The sequence below is a fragment of the Bactrocera dorsalis genome, chromosome 1 (genome assembly GCF_023373825.1).
Source record: "Bactrocera dorsalis isolate Fly_Bdor chromosome 1, ASM2337382v1, whole genome shotgun sequence".
NCBI lineage: Eukaryota > Metazoa > Arthropoda > Insecta > Diptera > Tephritidae > Bactrocera > Bactrocera dorsalis.
The window spans coordinates 53,422,351-53,439,639 of NC_064303.1; the positions used below are offsets into that span (position 1 = coordinate 53,422,351).

Sequence of the window (17,289 nt, forward strand, 5' to 3'; positions counted from 1 at the left end):
CGTGCCGAAAAAACAAGCGAACGATCGCCGATTGTCACCGCTTCTCTTGCCGTTCTAACAGCTTTACCAACAAACTTGAGTAAATATGTATGTATGTATATGTATGAGCGTGCATACATATCGACCCAGATTTTTGCAAGCCGCTTAAAAATATTTTTTACATTCCTTGACAAATACAGTCATTCCCGGTTATGTGCCACAATTGAAGATACAGATTTTTGTGATTTGTTAAAAATTAAAATATAATATGGCTTACATATGTGCGAATGCGGATATTTAAGCGAGTGGTACTTAAAACAATAATTTCTATGTATTTCAAAAAACAAACCCTGAGATGCAGCAAGATATGGGCAGTTAAGAGGGATGATTTTCATTTAAGCGGAATACTACTTAAACGGGATTGACTGTACACATAAATCAGAGGAATATTGAACATTTTCTGTAATACATTTCTTGACTTGAGAATCGACAAATAAACTAAGTTGTCACTTTTTCCTTTTCATACAAATCTCAGAAATTGTTCAAATTATGATTTTTAGCTTTTGCCACCGTCGCGAAAAGACGCTTGTAGACAAAGGCATGCTCGGGGAGATGTAATGGTGTTTGTTTTTATGAATGAAGCAAGTTTGCATGTTGAAAGTGCGCTCGCGTTCATGAATGAAAATATTGTTGTGTGTTTTTCTACAAATTTGGGCATCGACTATTTGGCTGCCATATTGACTTCTGACGCTGCTGATGCTAATAGAGACGATGGAGACGATTGTGTAGAGCAATATTTGTAGTTTATGCGGGTGACATACATACATATCTACATGGGAACGCATGTGAGTATGTATGTTGTGTATGCATCCCTGCCAACCACGGCTACCCGCTTGTGACAAATATTTCAATAGAACTACACATTTTTTCTCTATTCACTAACACCAACGCACATTTTCGGGTTATTTTTTGTTGTATGATCACATGTATACGTACGTGAGTGGGTAAAATATCTGCCCGGCTTAAGAAACATTCTATATGTTTACCACCATGTTACCTGCTGATTATCTGGTGTTTTACCCGCTCATGGTTGGCAGGGATTATATGTGTGTTTTGTGTGGAATGTCGTACACATATGCATGTACATATAGAGCAATGTGCGCACACTTTTTACTGATAAATGATAACATCACGATTTGAATTTGAAGTGTACTTACATATGTATGTAATTATGTGCTAATATGTAGATGCGTATGAAAATTTAAATGAAATATAAATTACATACATATAATATTATTGTAATATATAGCATATCCACATACACATGTATGTACATTGTACATACATTCACATTTGTGAATTTATAATATATTATGAAACATATGAAACATTTAAAATGTAGCTCTTATTTGTACATTAACTACAAATATTACTTTGAAAATGGCATAATTGTGTGATAACGTTATCAATTTTGAATGAATTCAGAAAAAATCGCAAAATGATATTCATATCAATTAATATGATGTCATGTAAGCATATAAAAATATAAGCAAAAGGCCAACATATGTCTGTAATAGCAATGCATGTTTCTGAGTATAACTTTCAATGAATGCTCAGCTCTGTTCACACGCCACTGTTAAATATTTCTCCTTCTTAGCTAGTTGTGGTGAAACACGCTTTTGTTAGCTTTTGACAGTTTACACGCTTGTCCGTTGTTGGACCTTCTCTATAAATATACGTTCTCTGACACAATTTTGCAAAACCTAAAGGTAGGCTATAACTAGCGATCTAACAGTCTTTTTCTTACGGGTTATTTCCTCAAACCATTAACCAACCTGCGCCAAAAAATATGCAACAATTCAAATCCCCATAAACGTACTTAGTGCAAGCACAATTCTCACCCAAAACTAATTTGCATACACAATTTTGCAAAACCTAAAGGTAGGCTATAACTAGCGATCTTACAGTCTTTTTCTTACGGGTTTTTTCTTACGGTTTTACTATCACTTTTTTTCAGTTAGGTCCCGCAGCAAAATCCCTATCTTCTCCAAGCCTGCCGTAAGGAACTTCGTTCCAAAAACATTGAAACTTCAAATTTAATAGGGAATGCTTATTATCATTCGAGAAACCATTCTTTGACATTTATTTCTTGAAGATTATCTCTTTCAAATATTGGTCGTGGCTACCTCTCATATGTTCCATCTGCTGAGTCCCATTTTCGATGACCCGTTTGAGCATTTCGACAGGTAACTCGAATGGCATGTCTGATGTTTTGTACCAAAGCCTGAAAAGAAGCGAGATTGTCCGCATAGACTAGACTTTAGATATCCCTAAAGGAAAAAATCTAAGGGTTTGATGTCAAACGAATTTGGTGGCCAATCGACCGGCCCAAAAGAGGAATTATCTGCTTACCGAAGTGTTCTATCAATAAATTTATTGATTGATGCGATGTGTGAGAAGTGGCGCCGTCTTGTTGAAACCAAATGTGGCCGATATCAGTGGCTTCAATTTTGTGTTACGTTCTTTCAGGCATTAGTTTTTAATAAATGTGGATCGATGATTCCACAAACCACACCAAACTATAATTTTTTCTGAATGAAATGACAGATCTTGAATTTCTTCATGTTGCTCTTGGTCCCAAATCCCACAATTTTGGTTGTTTACACAACCATTGAGCCAGGAATGTGTCTAATCGTTGAACAAAATTTGGCTCGAAAGCATCGGATCTTCATGGAACTTTTCCAGATTCCCATGGGGATGGCACCGGCCTCATTTGGATAAAATCAGATAACTCGGTACATACTCGATCAATTACAACTAACTTTAGTACTAGGGCTCTTTTAACATTTTTACGTTACATTAGCGCCAAATTAGCGAAACCGGATAGCAATCAGGCATTTAACAATCATCCCGTCGTATTAAATGATGCTTTGTATACTGGAATGTGAAAGAATCCGACGGAATTTTAAATTTTGTTAAATGGAAGGTAGACGTGTTTGTAAACGGATTACTCTCATTTTCGGACTGTCGCTTAGCAACATTAGAAGGATGTTATGTACCGAATTTTATTACAATTTTTAAGCAGTTACAGTTTGCAGAGACAGACGGATGGACACACAACGTAATTCCAATTCGCCCTTCGTCATTTATGTACATATATATAACTCTATATCTATCTCGATTAGTTTTACGTGTTACAAACAACCGTTAGGTGATCAAACCTGCCTTAATAATCTGTAGCAGCAATATCCAAGAGAATAAAAAGATTGTGACATTAAAAGGCGAACTATTGAAAGTATCAATAATTGACTAATATGTATATATGTCTGGTTTATACAAAATTTATATGCTTGTGCTTTTCCGTTATAAAATGTGTGCATATTTATTTATAGGCTTCTGAACATAAACGTAGTCAAAAAGAAATTGGAGACATTGCAGGCGTGGCTGATGTGACCATAAGGCAATCGTACAAATTGATGTATCCACATGCACTGAAGCTATTTCCTGAGGATTTCAAGTTCACTACGCCTATTGATCAACTGCCACAGATGTAGATTTTATAGCTTAAACTAATTATTCTAATGGTGATAGAATAAATAAACTTAAAATCTATAGTTTGCAATTAAAAAAATGATATTAACTTAGTTTTAATTACAAATACTCAGCTACTGATTGGTCTGTAACTGTACCTTTAAAATCTTATATTTTATTATTTTCTTTATTCTTTTTTTTTAGCTTACTTTTTTAATAATTGGAATTTAAGTAAAACATTTTGAGGATGGAGTTTTATGTTGAATTTCACGCAACTGAGGACAGTTCTCTGATTGCCATTCACTTGGGAGTGGCCAGTAGGGTGGGTCGATTCCGGACTTTTTCCGATTCGGGATTTCTAATAGTGCGGAAAAGTTGCCTTAGTACTTCCTGACTCCAATGCAACTTTTTGTTTTGAGATCGGATTGCATCTTCAACCCGAACTACGGCCTTGAAATTTCGGAAATTCGCCTAAAATCGTGAAATTGTCTACCTAGCGCCTGAAATACGCATCTCATGGCAAAATGTACAAATACAAATAACAAAAGTTATTTGTCACGTCATTTGCTACCGAAATGGTATATGTGATCATGGCCGTAGGACGAACTGTTCCCGAGATACGAGCGAAAAGGCGGCGCGCCACAGCGCAAGGTGAAAATTGTTGCAGCTCTCAGCTAACCTGTATTGGTCACCCAGAACCCACCGCGTGGAGGTGGCTGCTCTTCGGGTTCCTCCCAAGCCCAACCCAACCAACCAACCATATGTCAGGCTTGTTTTAGTCTGAATCTGTGTCAAATTTATTGATAAAATCAGATTTTGTACTAAACTTTGGCACTTGTTGCCTAGATTTCAGTGTAGAGTGTATAAAACGATCACGAGATTGGGGGCCAATAACTTTAGAAGATGCTTCTGTCACCAGTCTGACTAGTCATCAGTCATGATACTAAGGAGAATGTTTTCTGGAAGAGCAAAGAAAGCATTCTGTTGAATGGATGAATCGACAACCTTGCGCAGTTTAGCAGGTAAGTATCTCGACCTTTGAATTGCAGCATAAAGATGGCGCGAGCCATCTTTGATTGAACTGTTGAATCTTATTGAGAACCACAAAGGTGAGTAAACTATAAGTATGTACTTGACCAAAATCTTTATTTCCTTTGTTGGTTTGTCAGTAGAAATGTATAATCTCAGAATTCTATTTGCACAGGTGAGCCAGCGGGATTTGCACATGTTACCTGGATGCATCGACGCTAAATCTGAGGAACATTAACCGGAAATAACAGCTTCTGATATTTTATAGAAATAAGCTTGGTCTGTGCTAAGTTGGGTCGGATTAATAACCTCAGAAGGTAATTGGCAGGATGAAAGACTTTCAAATTTGACAACAGACAACTTCTCACAATCAGGGAGCAATTTACCTATGTCGCCTGAGAATGTATTTGGACTCTTTGAGACACCATCTATGTGTTCGAAAAGAGCACGAAATGGAAGTTCGTTGAAATGTAGAAGACAAACAACCCACTGTAATGGCCTACCTATTTTTTCTTCTAGTTTCCGAATGATTCCACCTTTCCAACCTGTGTTCGTGTTGGTGCCATCAGCACCGACAACTTCTAGATGTTCCACATCAACTGAATTGTCTTGTAAATTTTGCCATATAGCTTGCGACTCAACCTCAGTTGACCGGAAGGAGAGGTGACGTGGCCAAAGTAATGACAACCAGGTTCCGCTATAAGAGAAATATGTTCCTCACAGTGTCGCGGCAGTACTTTTCACCTTCGCTGACTTGTGTAAGTGTATTCTCTTTGCGGCCGTCAAAATACAGCCCACATACAGAGTCAATTTCGTTCATTTTTCTTTGTAATCTTTTTTGTTTCAGGTAGATCAACACTTCCAATGCGACCAATTCTTCTGGTTCTCTGGTCCAAGAGAAATGGTTGTTCATTGATAGGAACTTTCCTTTCCTTTGGACAAGTGCAAGAAGAAAAATAAATGCATTTACAAGCAGCGATGTCAAATAATTTTCCGACAGAAGAGACCAAGTCGTCTCTTTTAGAGCTCAAACCTATTGGGTTCCTTAAAAACATTTGTTTAAGAGTTAGAAATTTCTTATGGTATGTGGAGAGCACAACTCTGGTGTATGAAACTATCGCAATAGATGACTTTTTGAAAGTATTCTCAACCTTTTTTGCAACTATTTCTGTAACCTCTTTACTTCTAGGTTCATAGTTGTCGCCTCGGAGTCGCCTTATACGAAATCTTTCAAACTGATAACACAAAAGAACATCCTGGTAAGTAGGTAACTGGGACTCAGAGAGATTGTACGGATATATGCCAAACAAATCTAAATTTAAATTTACATACAGATATTTTGAGTTCTGTGTTCTGTAGAGAGAATATAAGTGATAGCACTCGGCGAAATCAACGACAAGAGTGAAGGAACTCGATGAAAAAATATTTATGTGGAGACCAGTCCGAATGTGTCGTATGGCGCAGGGAAATGAATGTAAGTGATAGAGCTCGGCGAAATCAACATTAAGAAGTGTGGCCGCAAGCCGATTTTCACCTTGCGCTGTGGCGCGCCGCATTTTCGCTCGTATCTCGGGAACGGTTCGTCCAACGGCCATGATCACATATACCATTTCGGTAGCAAATGACGTGACAAATAACTTTTGAAATTTCAAGGCCGGAGTTGGGGTTGAAGATGCAATCCGATCTCAAAACAAAAAGTTGCATTGGAATCAGGAAGTAGTAAGGCAACTTTTCCGCACTATTAGAAATTCCGAATCGAAAAAAGTTCGGCATCGACCCACCCTAGTGGCCAGAAACGATTATTTTACACATGGCTCAAGCAGCTCACGACTTCCGGTCTTAAACCAAATATCCTCTACATAGCCAAAGAACACCCGTTTGAAGGCAAGCTAATGTAAGAAGATGAACCATCCCTCCTCAGGGTTGTGCGCAAGGTTTCGGACCCGCCACGTAAAAACCCCCAATGAAAAGTAAAAAAAAAAAACAGCCTCGGAAGAGAAACCTCCTTTTTATTGACGACCGTGACAAACGCATAAAGGATAACAATTTAAGTGCATGCACGTGGAACGTCGGGCCCCATTATTGGGAAGGTACCGGTGCCAAGCTAGTTGATATCCTCGTTAGAGCAAAGGCTGACATTACCGCTGTCCAAGAAATGCGTTGGACGGTACAAGGACTGAGGCGAGTAGGTCCTTGTGGCATTTACTACAGTGGCCATATAAAGAAGCGCATATTCGGTGTGGGATTTGTGATGGGAGAGAAATTCAGAGACTAAAGTTTCTTGGCAGGTGGGCTTTGCAGGAGCAGAATCAGAAATGGGCAATGAGTGTGGCATTACAGCCACGCCTACTTCCAATGTAGAGTGCATTGTAGCAAGCGCAAAAACGGGCAAGAATGAAGGGTTTCTTACTCCAACTCCTAAAGATGATCAATCATTAAGCACCCATCACCATTTAGAACCTTTGACGGTTACCACAAAACATTATAACCACATTTTATCAGTTGTAGGCGCATTCTCAAAATTTGTCTGGTTATATCTAACAAAAGATAATGATGCATCACCAGTGATTGATAGGTTACGTAAACAAGCTGCTATTATTGGAAATTCAAAGAGAATCATGACGGATGTAGGACGGGTGTGCCGAGAGGTCAAATGTTAACGAAACTTTCTTTGAAAAAAGATCAATGGTATAAAAACGTCGATAATGTACAAACAAGTTGAATCAGTTAACCAAATCGTAGCACAAAGGTTTCCCCAATTAAGCTGTGAACAGGTTCAAATAAACTTGCAAACTTAAAATAAAATTTTTGTGAAATGAACTTACTTAAAATAACCTTATATAAAATAAAACGTTTTGTTAAATAAACATACAATTTAATTAACACGAACCCACCTACATTTATTTATTTAGTTTCTATAATATAAAAACAACCAATTCATTCAATGTAACAAAAAACTATTAAGGAAAAAAATTACGAAACCGATTCACAAAAGCTCCTATTTTGTGTTACACTCACATATGTTAACTTTAAGCCTACGTTTTAAAAAAATCAGTAATTTGTTTACTTTCTTTTATAAATTGATATACACCCCTATCATGCATTTCGATTACGTTCCCGCTCTACGCTCCGCCGGAGTCGAAATTAGGTATCATGCGTTGCGATTGGATTGAAAGAAGAAGAGGAAGAGCTATAACTCTTTCGAAATCTGCAGCTGTTTGCTTTGAAATATGTGAAACTGGAACATAACAAAGCAAAAATACACAAATTACTGCTGTTCAAAGAAAATAAATAAAAGTAAAATTTTTATATTGTTATTATTTTTATTAAACGTAACTATGGAATCTTTATCCGCGGCGATATTACTGGTTGAGGAGGAGAGCAGCGCATCTCAGAATGCTGGGGTGAGAATTGAAAGGAGAAGATTACGAGATATGTGCGATCCCTTCCAGATGAATGACGGGGTGTAAGTAATTGCACGCGAAAGTAGACATTTTTCTTACAATTTGTTTACTTATTTAGATTCAAAAAAACTTTCGTCTGAATAAGGACGCATTCAAGTATGTCCTAGATACGTTTGCGGAAGAAACGACGGCAAGTAAATTTGATGCTACCTCTTTCCAAAAAGCCTGCACATCTTCCTTAGGACGCTGGTGGAAACCGTTGGCTATATCTAGCTTACTCTCCATCATATCTGCCAATTTTCCATATTGCTGTGGTGTTGTTGTTTTTGACCTGAAAGCATATCAAAAAACATCACTTAAACTGGAAATATCGTGTGTTTTACAACTTTTAAATACAAGTTTTACTTACATTTTTAGAAAATTCAAAAAAAAATCACGCAAATAATAAAATTTTCGCAGCAAAATAAAAACACAAAAAGTTCTCCGCCAACAAAATTGCAACTTAGCAAAACGGGATCGAAATGCATGATAGGCAGAATTGTAAATTTCGAAGTTGAACTGAACGGGAACGGAACGCATGATACCAAAGTCGCCAAACGGAGAAAATTTCAATCCAAGTCGAAATGCGTGATAGGGGTGATAATATTCAATTGTTCTTTTAAAACCTCGTTGAATCTTTGCTGAGAGTTCTTCATTTGAACCATGAATTAGAAAGTGATTTTCCTTGCTTTCTTTAAACCCTGACGAATTAAGACTCGGGGGAACTAGTTCCGCTGCATGCATCCACTATTGCTTCGTTTTCGTAGTTATTATTGTTTCCATCTAAGCCTTGAAAAATTTCGTCATCGTTCAAAACACAATCTTCAAAGAACACGTTGATATCGAGAATATGGAAATCAAACTTTCTGCTCCAATGGCGTTGGCAAGCAGAAAAATAACCGCGCATGCAGACAAGTTTTCATCTCCATGATTCTCCTCAGTGCAACGCCTTCCCACAGGTTTTTCTTAAACTTAATCAGTTTAATATTGCAGAAAGATTTTTAATTTAAAACTTGTTGTAAACCTTTTCTGTCGCTATAATTTGGTTTGTCCGCATTAACTGTTATTTAGGATTATTTACGTTTGTTTTAAGTTTATTTTCTAATAATGTTAAGTCTGATCTGGCAATACTGTTTTATCTAAGCTTTCTATTTCCCATCTCTCTTTTATCGTACATTTCTGCTTGTTATTATTTTTGTTTATTCATATTTCGAAGTTACGGTATTTTAAATTCCTTTGTTCTATAAATACCGGAGGACATGTATATACAAACCTCTTCTCTGATTGTAACTCAGTGCTGATGGTACTCATCTTAATAAAGCGTTGAGAACTCTACCCGCTGGCAGATTAATTATTTAACATTTTCATGCCTCCTGTGAGGACAAATACTTTTAAATTTATTTTGAAATTGTTTGATATTTCGGTTGTCTAGTTTCATGGTGGAACTTAATTGGCGATCATCGGCGGTGAAAGCAATAAAGCGCATACATGTACATATCTCGGAAGGTGCCATGGAAAGCCGTGCTAAGTTTCAAGTCACTTTTTTTCACAACTAATTTATTTATTGGATCTACCTTTCCCTAAAAGTGATTGAGCTGTTTTGGTAATACAGTAGAATCCCGATTATCCGGATCAAATAAAACCAGGGGTATTCCGTATAATCGAAAATCTGGATAATCGATTTCAAAGCAAATCAAACAATATTTATACTACATATAATAAATTTTTATTATGTAATAAGTTTTAGAAGTGTAGTTTAGATAATATCTACGATATATAGCATAAAAACCGAGCTATATCGATAAATAATGTATTACATAATGCCTATGTAATTTAAAATTTTGGTTGAAAATAACTTGTTATTATTCTTTGACGTAAAGAATCACATCGTTTCATTGCGGCCGAGTTCCTGATGCGTTTCAGTTGTAACAACTGTATGGGATCCGATACATCCTGTCTTTCAAACCACTTAAAGACAATATCAAAAGCTTCTGCGTGAGATGGTACTTGACATACATCCCCAATTTCAGTCTCTTCTTCATCTTCTCTCTTGTTATTGTTCAAATCCTCAATGATTTCTTCATCAGTTAATATTTGGAATCCAGGATCTTCATTATCGCAGTTCAGCCGTTGCTTAATATTTTCTTCATCGCACCCTTCACCAATTTTCATTGCTTCTGTTATTTCTTTAAAACGTCATGCGGTTTAACCGAGGAATTATATAGAGTTAATTTTAATAATTTATTCCAAGCCCTTTTTATTGTTTGCAATTCCACAGAGTTCCACGCTTCTACCAGCATATAACAACAATCTTTTAAATTTGTTTCCTTAAAAAACTTTAAACGTCGTTTCTATTTCACTGTCCTCTGTTGTCAAAAGACGACGCAATAGTTGCTTTCTGTATAAACGTTTTAAAGCTTCAATGATACTTTGGTCCATTGGTGGCAATGTCGATGCTACGTTAGGGGGTAAAAACTTAACTTTGAACTTCCCTTTTTCTCGATTTAGTGTTTCAGCGGAAGGGTGCGTTGGCGCATTACTTAACAACAACAACAATACGTCGCCCTCTTTCCCCATATCCTTTTGAAATTTCTTCACTTTAGGAATAAACGTATTTTCATACCAAGTAAGAAAAATATCTGTGTTCATTAGGGTGATTCAAAAAAAAGTTTTTGGTTTTCTTTTGGTACTCAGAAAAATAGGTTCCTAGACACCTCTAAGAAAGCCTGTCAAAATATGAGTTCTTAATTGTAAAGGGAAGGTCCTCCTTTATACAGTTTTTTATTTTTTCTTATTATCAGATAGAAAAATGTATATCTCGCTTCCAACTACTTGAAAAAATATCTTGTTCCTTAGATTTTGTAGGAAATTGAATGCTCTACAAAAAGGTCTCCTATGATTTTTTCGTAAACCCAACCGTTTAAAAGATAATAACAGTTAAAGTTTGATTATTTTTGGGAAAATTTTTTATTTCTTATGAATATTATAACTCAATGAAAAAAATCATTATGAATGATGAAACTCATAGGTTTTTGAAGAGGCTTACCATCAGAGTACCATACGAAAAAAATTTTTTTTTTTGATCCACCTTAATATGCAGTGATGTTTGACGATGAATATCTCGTAAACGCTTAACTTACCGTGCGATTCTGTAACGTGAGACAGTCTCAAGTCTCTAAATTTGAGATTTTAAGTTAGAGACAATTTTTGAGACTTGAGACGATTTTGCTATTCTGTAAGTGACAGTCACAAAATCTATTACATTTCATCATTCAGAGATGTTTTTACACTTGAATGGAAATAAATATGTCGATAACAAATATTAAAATATCTATAACATCGTCAAAAAACATAGTTATCAATAAAAATGAAAATATATGTTGACTTTGTTTCATAATATTTACGAAATTTATGTAAAATTAATTCATTTTTAACTTTTTCGTGTTTGAGTTGCTTACAAAATATAAAAATACGACAATCGATTAATATCTATGATGATCTCTATTCAGTATATTCAAAATGGCAGACAAGAGCTCTTTTTAGTTTGTGACTTGCTAACTACTAGGTCTCAATATTTTGAGACTAACGCTAGAGACTGTTTAGTGAATAGTAACTAGTCTCAAATTGAGACTTTGCCTCAAAATGTCTCAAATAGAGACTAGAGACTGGTTACAGAATCCCGCTATTAAACGAAAAATCATAACAGACCATTTTTATAGAGCAGTAAATTTCCTACAAAACTATGAGTTTCATCGTTCATAATAATTTTTTTTCATTGAGTTATAAAATTAATAAGAAATAAAAAATTTTCCCAAAAATAATCAAACTTTAACTGGTAATATCTTTCTATTTCACCACGATAAACACACTTTATTCACATTTTTTTTCTTCAAATTAATTAAATTACATTATAATGTTTTAAATAAATCCATATTTTACACTTTTAGCAGGTTTTTTACATAAAAAATCTTTATTTTAAAAATTACATTTTACACTCGTTTGAACCTCATTTGTTTACCAAAAATTACGACGAAATGGAGCGTTGCCATGTGATGATAAGACAATTCGCTGAAACTCCTCTTTTTCGCAAAAATTCCTCTATTCATGCATATGGATATTTTCTTTTTTAAATTTATTAAGCAAATAAGTAATATTATATACATGTATTAGTAATATTGTATATACATATGTATAAGTAATATTATATAATAATATTACGTAATAAAGTGTAAAGTACAGTACGAAAACCCAAATTTTGTTTCAATATGATGGCATGATAACCGAAAAAATATAACCACTTTATACCCAAAATTCGCATTTTAAATATAATAATGTATATATCGTCGCCTAAAATACAAACCAATGTATCATCAAAAATAAATGGAAATCGCTGACAGATATAATAACCAAATTTATCCAATTTATAACGAAAACTCAAAATTTGTTTCAATATGAGTGCATGATAACCAAAAATTATAACCACTTTATAACAAAAAGTCAATATATCTGTGTCGTTTTACCATAACATCTTAAGTCGACTTAAATCAAAATCGAGTAAAGATCATATTCTAGTTCTCCTATTCATAGTCCATATTTGTGTCCAATTCGATTTAAAAAATTCCAATTTTAAAGAAAGTTATCGCCTTTTGTATTTTTCTTATCTTTATTTTTGAAAATATTACATTCATTAAAACATCTTAAGTAAACTTAAATTTTATGAGATGCTTTATTGGTTGTTAAAGGTTTCTTCATTTAAACTTATGTCAACTGAAGCTCTATTAATATTAAAAAAAATTAAAAATATGTATTCAATGAAACATCTTATGTCCTCTTACGCTCATATGTTAAACTTCTATTCTTATAATTTCTTCACTTAAATCGACATAAGTTGTTTTGAAAAAACTCGAATATTCAAAGAGAGAACTTCTTACATTTTGCAAAACATCTTAAGTATACTTAAAATATTATGCAATAATTTGCTTCGAAGATAACGGCATTTTAACTCAACATAAGTTTGTTTGGATGCGTGCTCACAACGCATTATTGCGCACATAAGCGATCAGTTGAGAACAAGTCGTTGTGCTAATAACTTCAAAAAGGGAAAGTGATTTATTGAATAATATAAGCAACGTAGATTTCGATAGTGATGATTCCATTATTGATCCAAATTTTAATATAAGTGGATGTACTGCAGCAAGTTCCAGTTCTGAAAATAATGATGTAAGTTTTATAGTGATTGCATTTATAAAGCGATTTTAATAAAAACTTAATATTAGGAAAACTCTATAAGTGTTGCAAATAAAGTGGAAACAGAAAAATATTCAAAGAAAGATGCAAAAGATTCCAGAAATAAAGGGCAAAGTTACACCTCAAGCGCTGGTAAGGTTGTTCAGGCACGTGCAGTGCGCAGGTTGGAACCGTGCAGAAAGAAATGCGCAGATAGAATCACTTTTGAAGAACAGCAATATATACACACACAGTACTGGGAACTAGGCTCATGCAATTTACGCAAAATATTTCTTGGTGGCTTAATTGAAGTTGAAGCAAAAACAGTAAAAAAGGCTAAACATGACATAAAACCAAGGATAAGACCTTATACAAACAATTATTTCCTGGAAGTTGATAGTAATAAAATCGCAGTATGCAAAAAATCCTTTACATCGGCCGACTTCCTAAACGCAAGTTGCGATGCATAACTCGAAAAAATGCGTATGAAATGCAAAGCTGATTTTCAACGCAACTCTGCGTTAGCTAATTTTTCAAATATTAAGTTAATAAAAAAACTAATTGAAAAGAAAAAAAGAAGCGGCAGTTTTTATTAAGGACTTTGAATTTAACGAGAAGAAAGGTGGTGAAAAATAAAAATTTTTGTGGATCTATTGTATTGATGGAAGACGATATATTTTATTCCCATTTTCGGATGCGAAGAAGCACGTTCAAGGTAAGTACACAATTGAATTTCAAATATGGATAACATAAAACGTGTTCGCTGCAATTTCAGAGGCTGATGACTATGCTACAACCAATGTGGACCGAATCATCAACAGGTCGTACTGCAGTTTCCATGGAAAAGGCATTTTATTTGACAATTTGGAAGCTTGCCAATAATACATCATTTCGACAAATTAGTGACAGATTTGATGTAGGATTGGGCGCCACTTATAGAGCATTTATTAAAATCCTCAAACTTATATCGCTCATTTGCTGCAAGACCGGCATAAGTCAAAAAAATCGATTCGCCAGAAAACGCGTTTAAGGTTTTCAACTTACTACAACCTTACACGATGACTCCAACCTTACACCTCTTCTCAAGCGGAGCATATAAGAGGTATTCATATGAATTTTTCACTCAACATGAAGTATGATATAACGAACAATTCTGCAGCATTAACTCAAAAATCACGTTTTTTGAATTATGCCGGTCTTGCAGCAAATGAGCGATATGTCGTCTAAAATCGACAATAATAAAATTTCCAACTACTACTGCAGCTCAAACAAAGATCGCTGATGGGTTTTCTCAACGTCGCCACAATATATTTCCTTTTGTATTAGGATGCATTGACGGAACGCACATTCCCATATCACAACCAAAAAATGATGCAATAAGTTTCTATAACAGGAAAGGGACGTTTTCCATCATTGCACAGATAATTACACATGTATACTCATCTCTTGTCAAATCAAAATAAGCAATTTGTATAGGCCATTGTTGACAGCGATATGAAATTTCTGGACGTCTTTGTCGGCTGTCCCGGACGATGTCATGACGCATCAGTGTGGCAAAGGAGCCCATTTCGTAGAGCACTAGTAAGCGGTGAATTAAAAATTCCACCAAATCACCACTTCTTAGGCGACGCAGCTTATCTGCTAGAAACGTTTCTCATGGTGCCATATCGGGATAATGGTTTTTTAACATCGCAGCAGAGCAAATTTAACACTATTTTAAGCACTAACCGAGTTTTTGTTGAACAAGCGTTCGGGATATTAAAACAAAAGCTCAGAATTTTAAAATTTATTGGTGTACAGCTCGCTCATATTCCAAAAATTATTTTATTAACGTGCATGATAATACATAACGTGATTATAATCAATGAAGGTCAGCAAAACATTGATTGCATAGAATTGGACGAAGAGGAGGCCCAAACATCTGAAGTTAGTGTTCCATCATTGCAAAGAGACGAAGCCCAACAAAAACGAAATGCCCTGGCAGCGTTGTTTTCAAGTTGAATTAAACGACAATTCTAAAATAAAAAACACAATTTGAATAACATGAACATAAATGTATTTTATTTCATAAGATAGGAACTTTCAAAACTATAACATATATATGTATATATATATATATTTCTTATAATTATATAATAGTAATTATTTATATTATTTATAAACTATCCTGGGTTTTCAAATAAAGCCCGTAGTTGATTTAATTCTTTAAGTTTTTCTTTTTCAACTTCAAGTCTTTCACTTTCTATTTTTATAAGCTTATTTATAGCTTCGTTTTCCTTTTCGGATTCTTTCTCTAAGAATTCGATTACGTCATTTCTCTTTCTTTTAACTGATGTTGTAGGTGTTACATCCACTCCGTCAATTGTTGCTGTGGTGGAAGGACTTTCCAATGAAATTATAGAATACTCGGTCATTTCTAGTGGCACTTCAATACTAGAACGACTTCCAAACACTTCATCGATTTCACTAAAATATTCCCAATTTGATGCTGCTTCGCCAGAAGTACTGTTTCTTTTCTTTATACGCTTATAAGTCCCCATTATGTTGAGAAAACACCTCGTTATTTCATCTCTTGAAAATGGAAACGAGCTCTCAACGTCCCTCATTTTCCTTAAAATCGACTCCCAAATTGTATTTCTCTTTCTTTTTTTGCCGGAAAATTCTGCTTCATGGCGAAGCCTTGTTGTTATTAATAATTTCTTCCGCTCGTGTGTCCACTTATTTTCTCTATAATATAAGATAAAACGAAATGATAACACAATTTAAATTAGTTACAATAAATAAAAATTATTTACTCTGCCATTGTCTGTTCTGCATACCAAATAAAATTGATGCACGCTTTAAACATCTGATGCGTTTAAAACTGAGTTGCCAACTAATTAGGAACATTAGGCGTTGCCAGAAAATTCAAGTATGACTTTAGGAACTATATGCATTGTAAATATGCATTGCAACCTGCGTTTAGGAAATCGACCATTCACATTATCCGAGACAGAACAATCTATAAAAACGGTTGTGAGTGCAAAACTTGATGGGCGTGTAATCGGCGATGGACGTGGAAAACATAAATGCGCTAAAAAAACTTTCTATCGCAAAAGAGAATGAAATGTTAGATTTTATTAAAAGCTTCCCATCGTATGAGTCACATTATACTCGAAGGGACACATCAAAACGTTATTTGCCAAGTTATTTATCTGTGAATGAAATGCATCGTCTCTATTGTGAAAAATACGCTTATTCCGTTTCAATTTCAAAATTTTCGCAATTGTTTAGCACACTCAACTTGAAATTTAAAAAACCTAAAATTGACACTTGTCACAACTGTGATTTGCTCCAATGCAAAATACAAGTTGCTAAACCCGAAGAATTGGACTCTTTACAACCAGAGCAATCCTAACATGTAAATTTAGCAGAAAAAGCTTATGATGGTAAAAAAAATTATAAGCAGAGAGCTTTAGCTGATGCTACACTTAAAGTGTTGTGTTTTGACCTACAGCAGTGTCTTCCTACATCATTATTAAGAACCTCACTTTCTTTTTACAAAAGGCCTTTGTGGACTTTTAATCTTACTATGCATGATTGTGCAAGTAATCAGGCCTCATGCTACATGTGGCATAAAGCAATAGCAAAAAGAGGAGGTAATGAAATAGCATCGTGCGTGTTTGATCATTTATTAACATTAAATACCAATGCAAAGCACGTTGTTTTATACAGTGATTCATGTCCAGGACAAAATAAAAATTCATTCATTGCAACTATGTTTGCAATTTTTATGCAATTTAAAAATAATGTAGACATTATAGATCATAAATTCTTGGTCCCTGGTCATACTCATATGGAGTGTGATAGCAACCTTGCTTTGATAGAAAAAAGGAAAAAACTAACTTCAACCAAAATTCACCATCCCCGTGATTGGTACCAGTTTGTCAGAACAATTGGCGTAACAAAAAAATTTGTTGTTAATGAAATGGCACAGTCGAACATATATGACTTGCACATGCATCAAAGAATTTATTTACATGGAGAAAAGTAGATGAAAGTGGTGAAAAGTATAGCTGGATCGACATTAAATGGCTAAGAT

At 34.8% G+C, this 17,289-nt stretch overlaps 2 protein-coding genes across 6 annotated transcripts in view; one reads left to right on the forward strand and one right to left on the reverse strand.

The window, feature by feature from the left end:
- Nucleotides 1-17,289, forward strand: part of LOC115066231 (transcription initiation factor IIB) — a 159,829-nt gene that overhangs the window by 94,126 nt on the left and 48,414 nt on the right. Inside the window, exon 5 of one of the 5 annotated variants that reach the window (XM_049446049.1) lies at nt 3,372-3,613. The exons of the other annotated variants lie outside the window; for them this stretch is intronic. Within the exon in view, the coding sequence (XP_049302006.1) occupies nt 3,372-3,533 (162 nt within the window). The 3' untranslated portion in view covers nt 3,534-3,613. Of the gene's footprint in view, nt 1-3,371; nt 3,614-17,289 lie in introns of those variants that run through there. 5 annotated transcript variants of the gene reach the window in all.
- LOC125775541 (uncharacterized) lies at nt 15,371-16,077 on the reverse strand. The gene is made up of 2 exons (XM_049446197.1): nt 16,004-16,077; nt 15,371-15,935 (listed from the first exon to the last, which is right to left on the reverse strand). The coding sequence occupies exons 1-2, from the start codon at nt 16,054-16,056 to the stop codon at nt 15,371-15,373; spliced, it is 618 nt and encodes a 205-aa protein (XP_049302154.1). The 5' UTR covers nt 16,057-16,077.

Bases quoted from the DNA above. Each gene is read 5' to 3' on its own strand.
- LOC125775541 (XM_049446197.1), bottom strand. From the start codon at position 16,056: ATGTTTAAAGCGTGCATCAATTTTATTTGGTATGCAGAACAGACAATG. The intron at 15,936-16,003 runs GTAAATAATTTT...CTTATATTATAG, and splicing joins GCAGAACAGACAATGGCAGA to AGAAAATAAGTGGACACACG.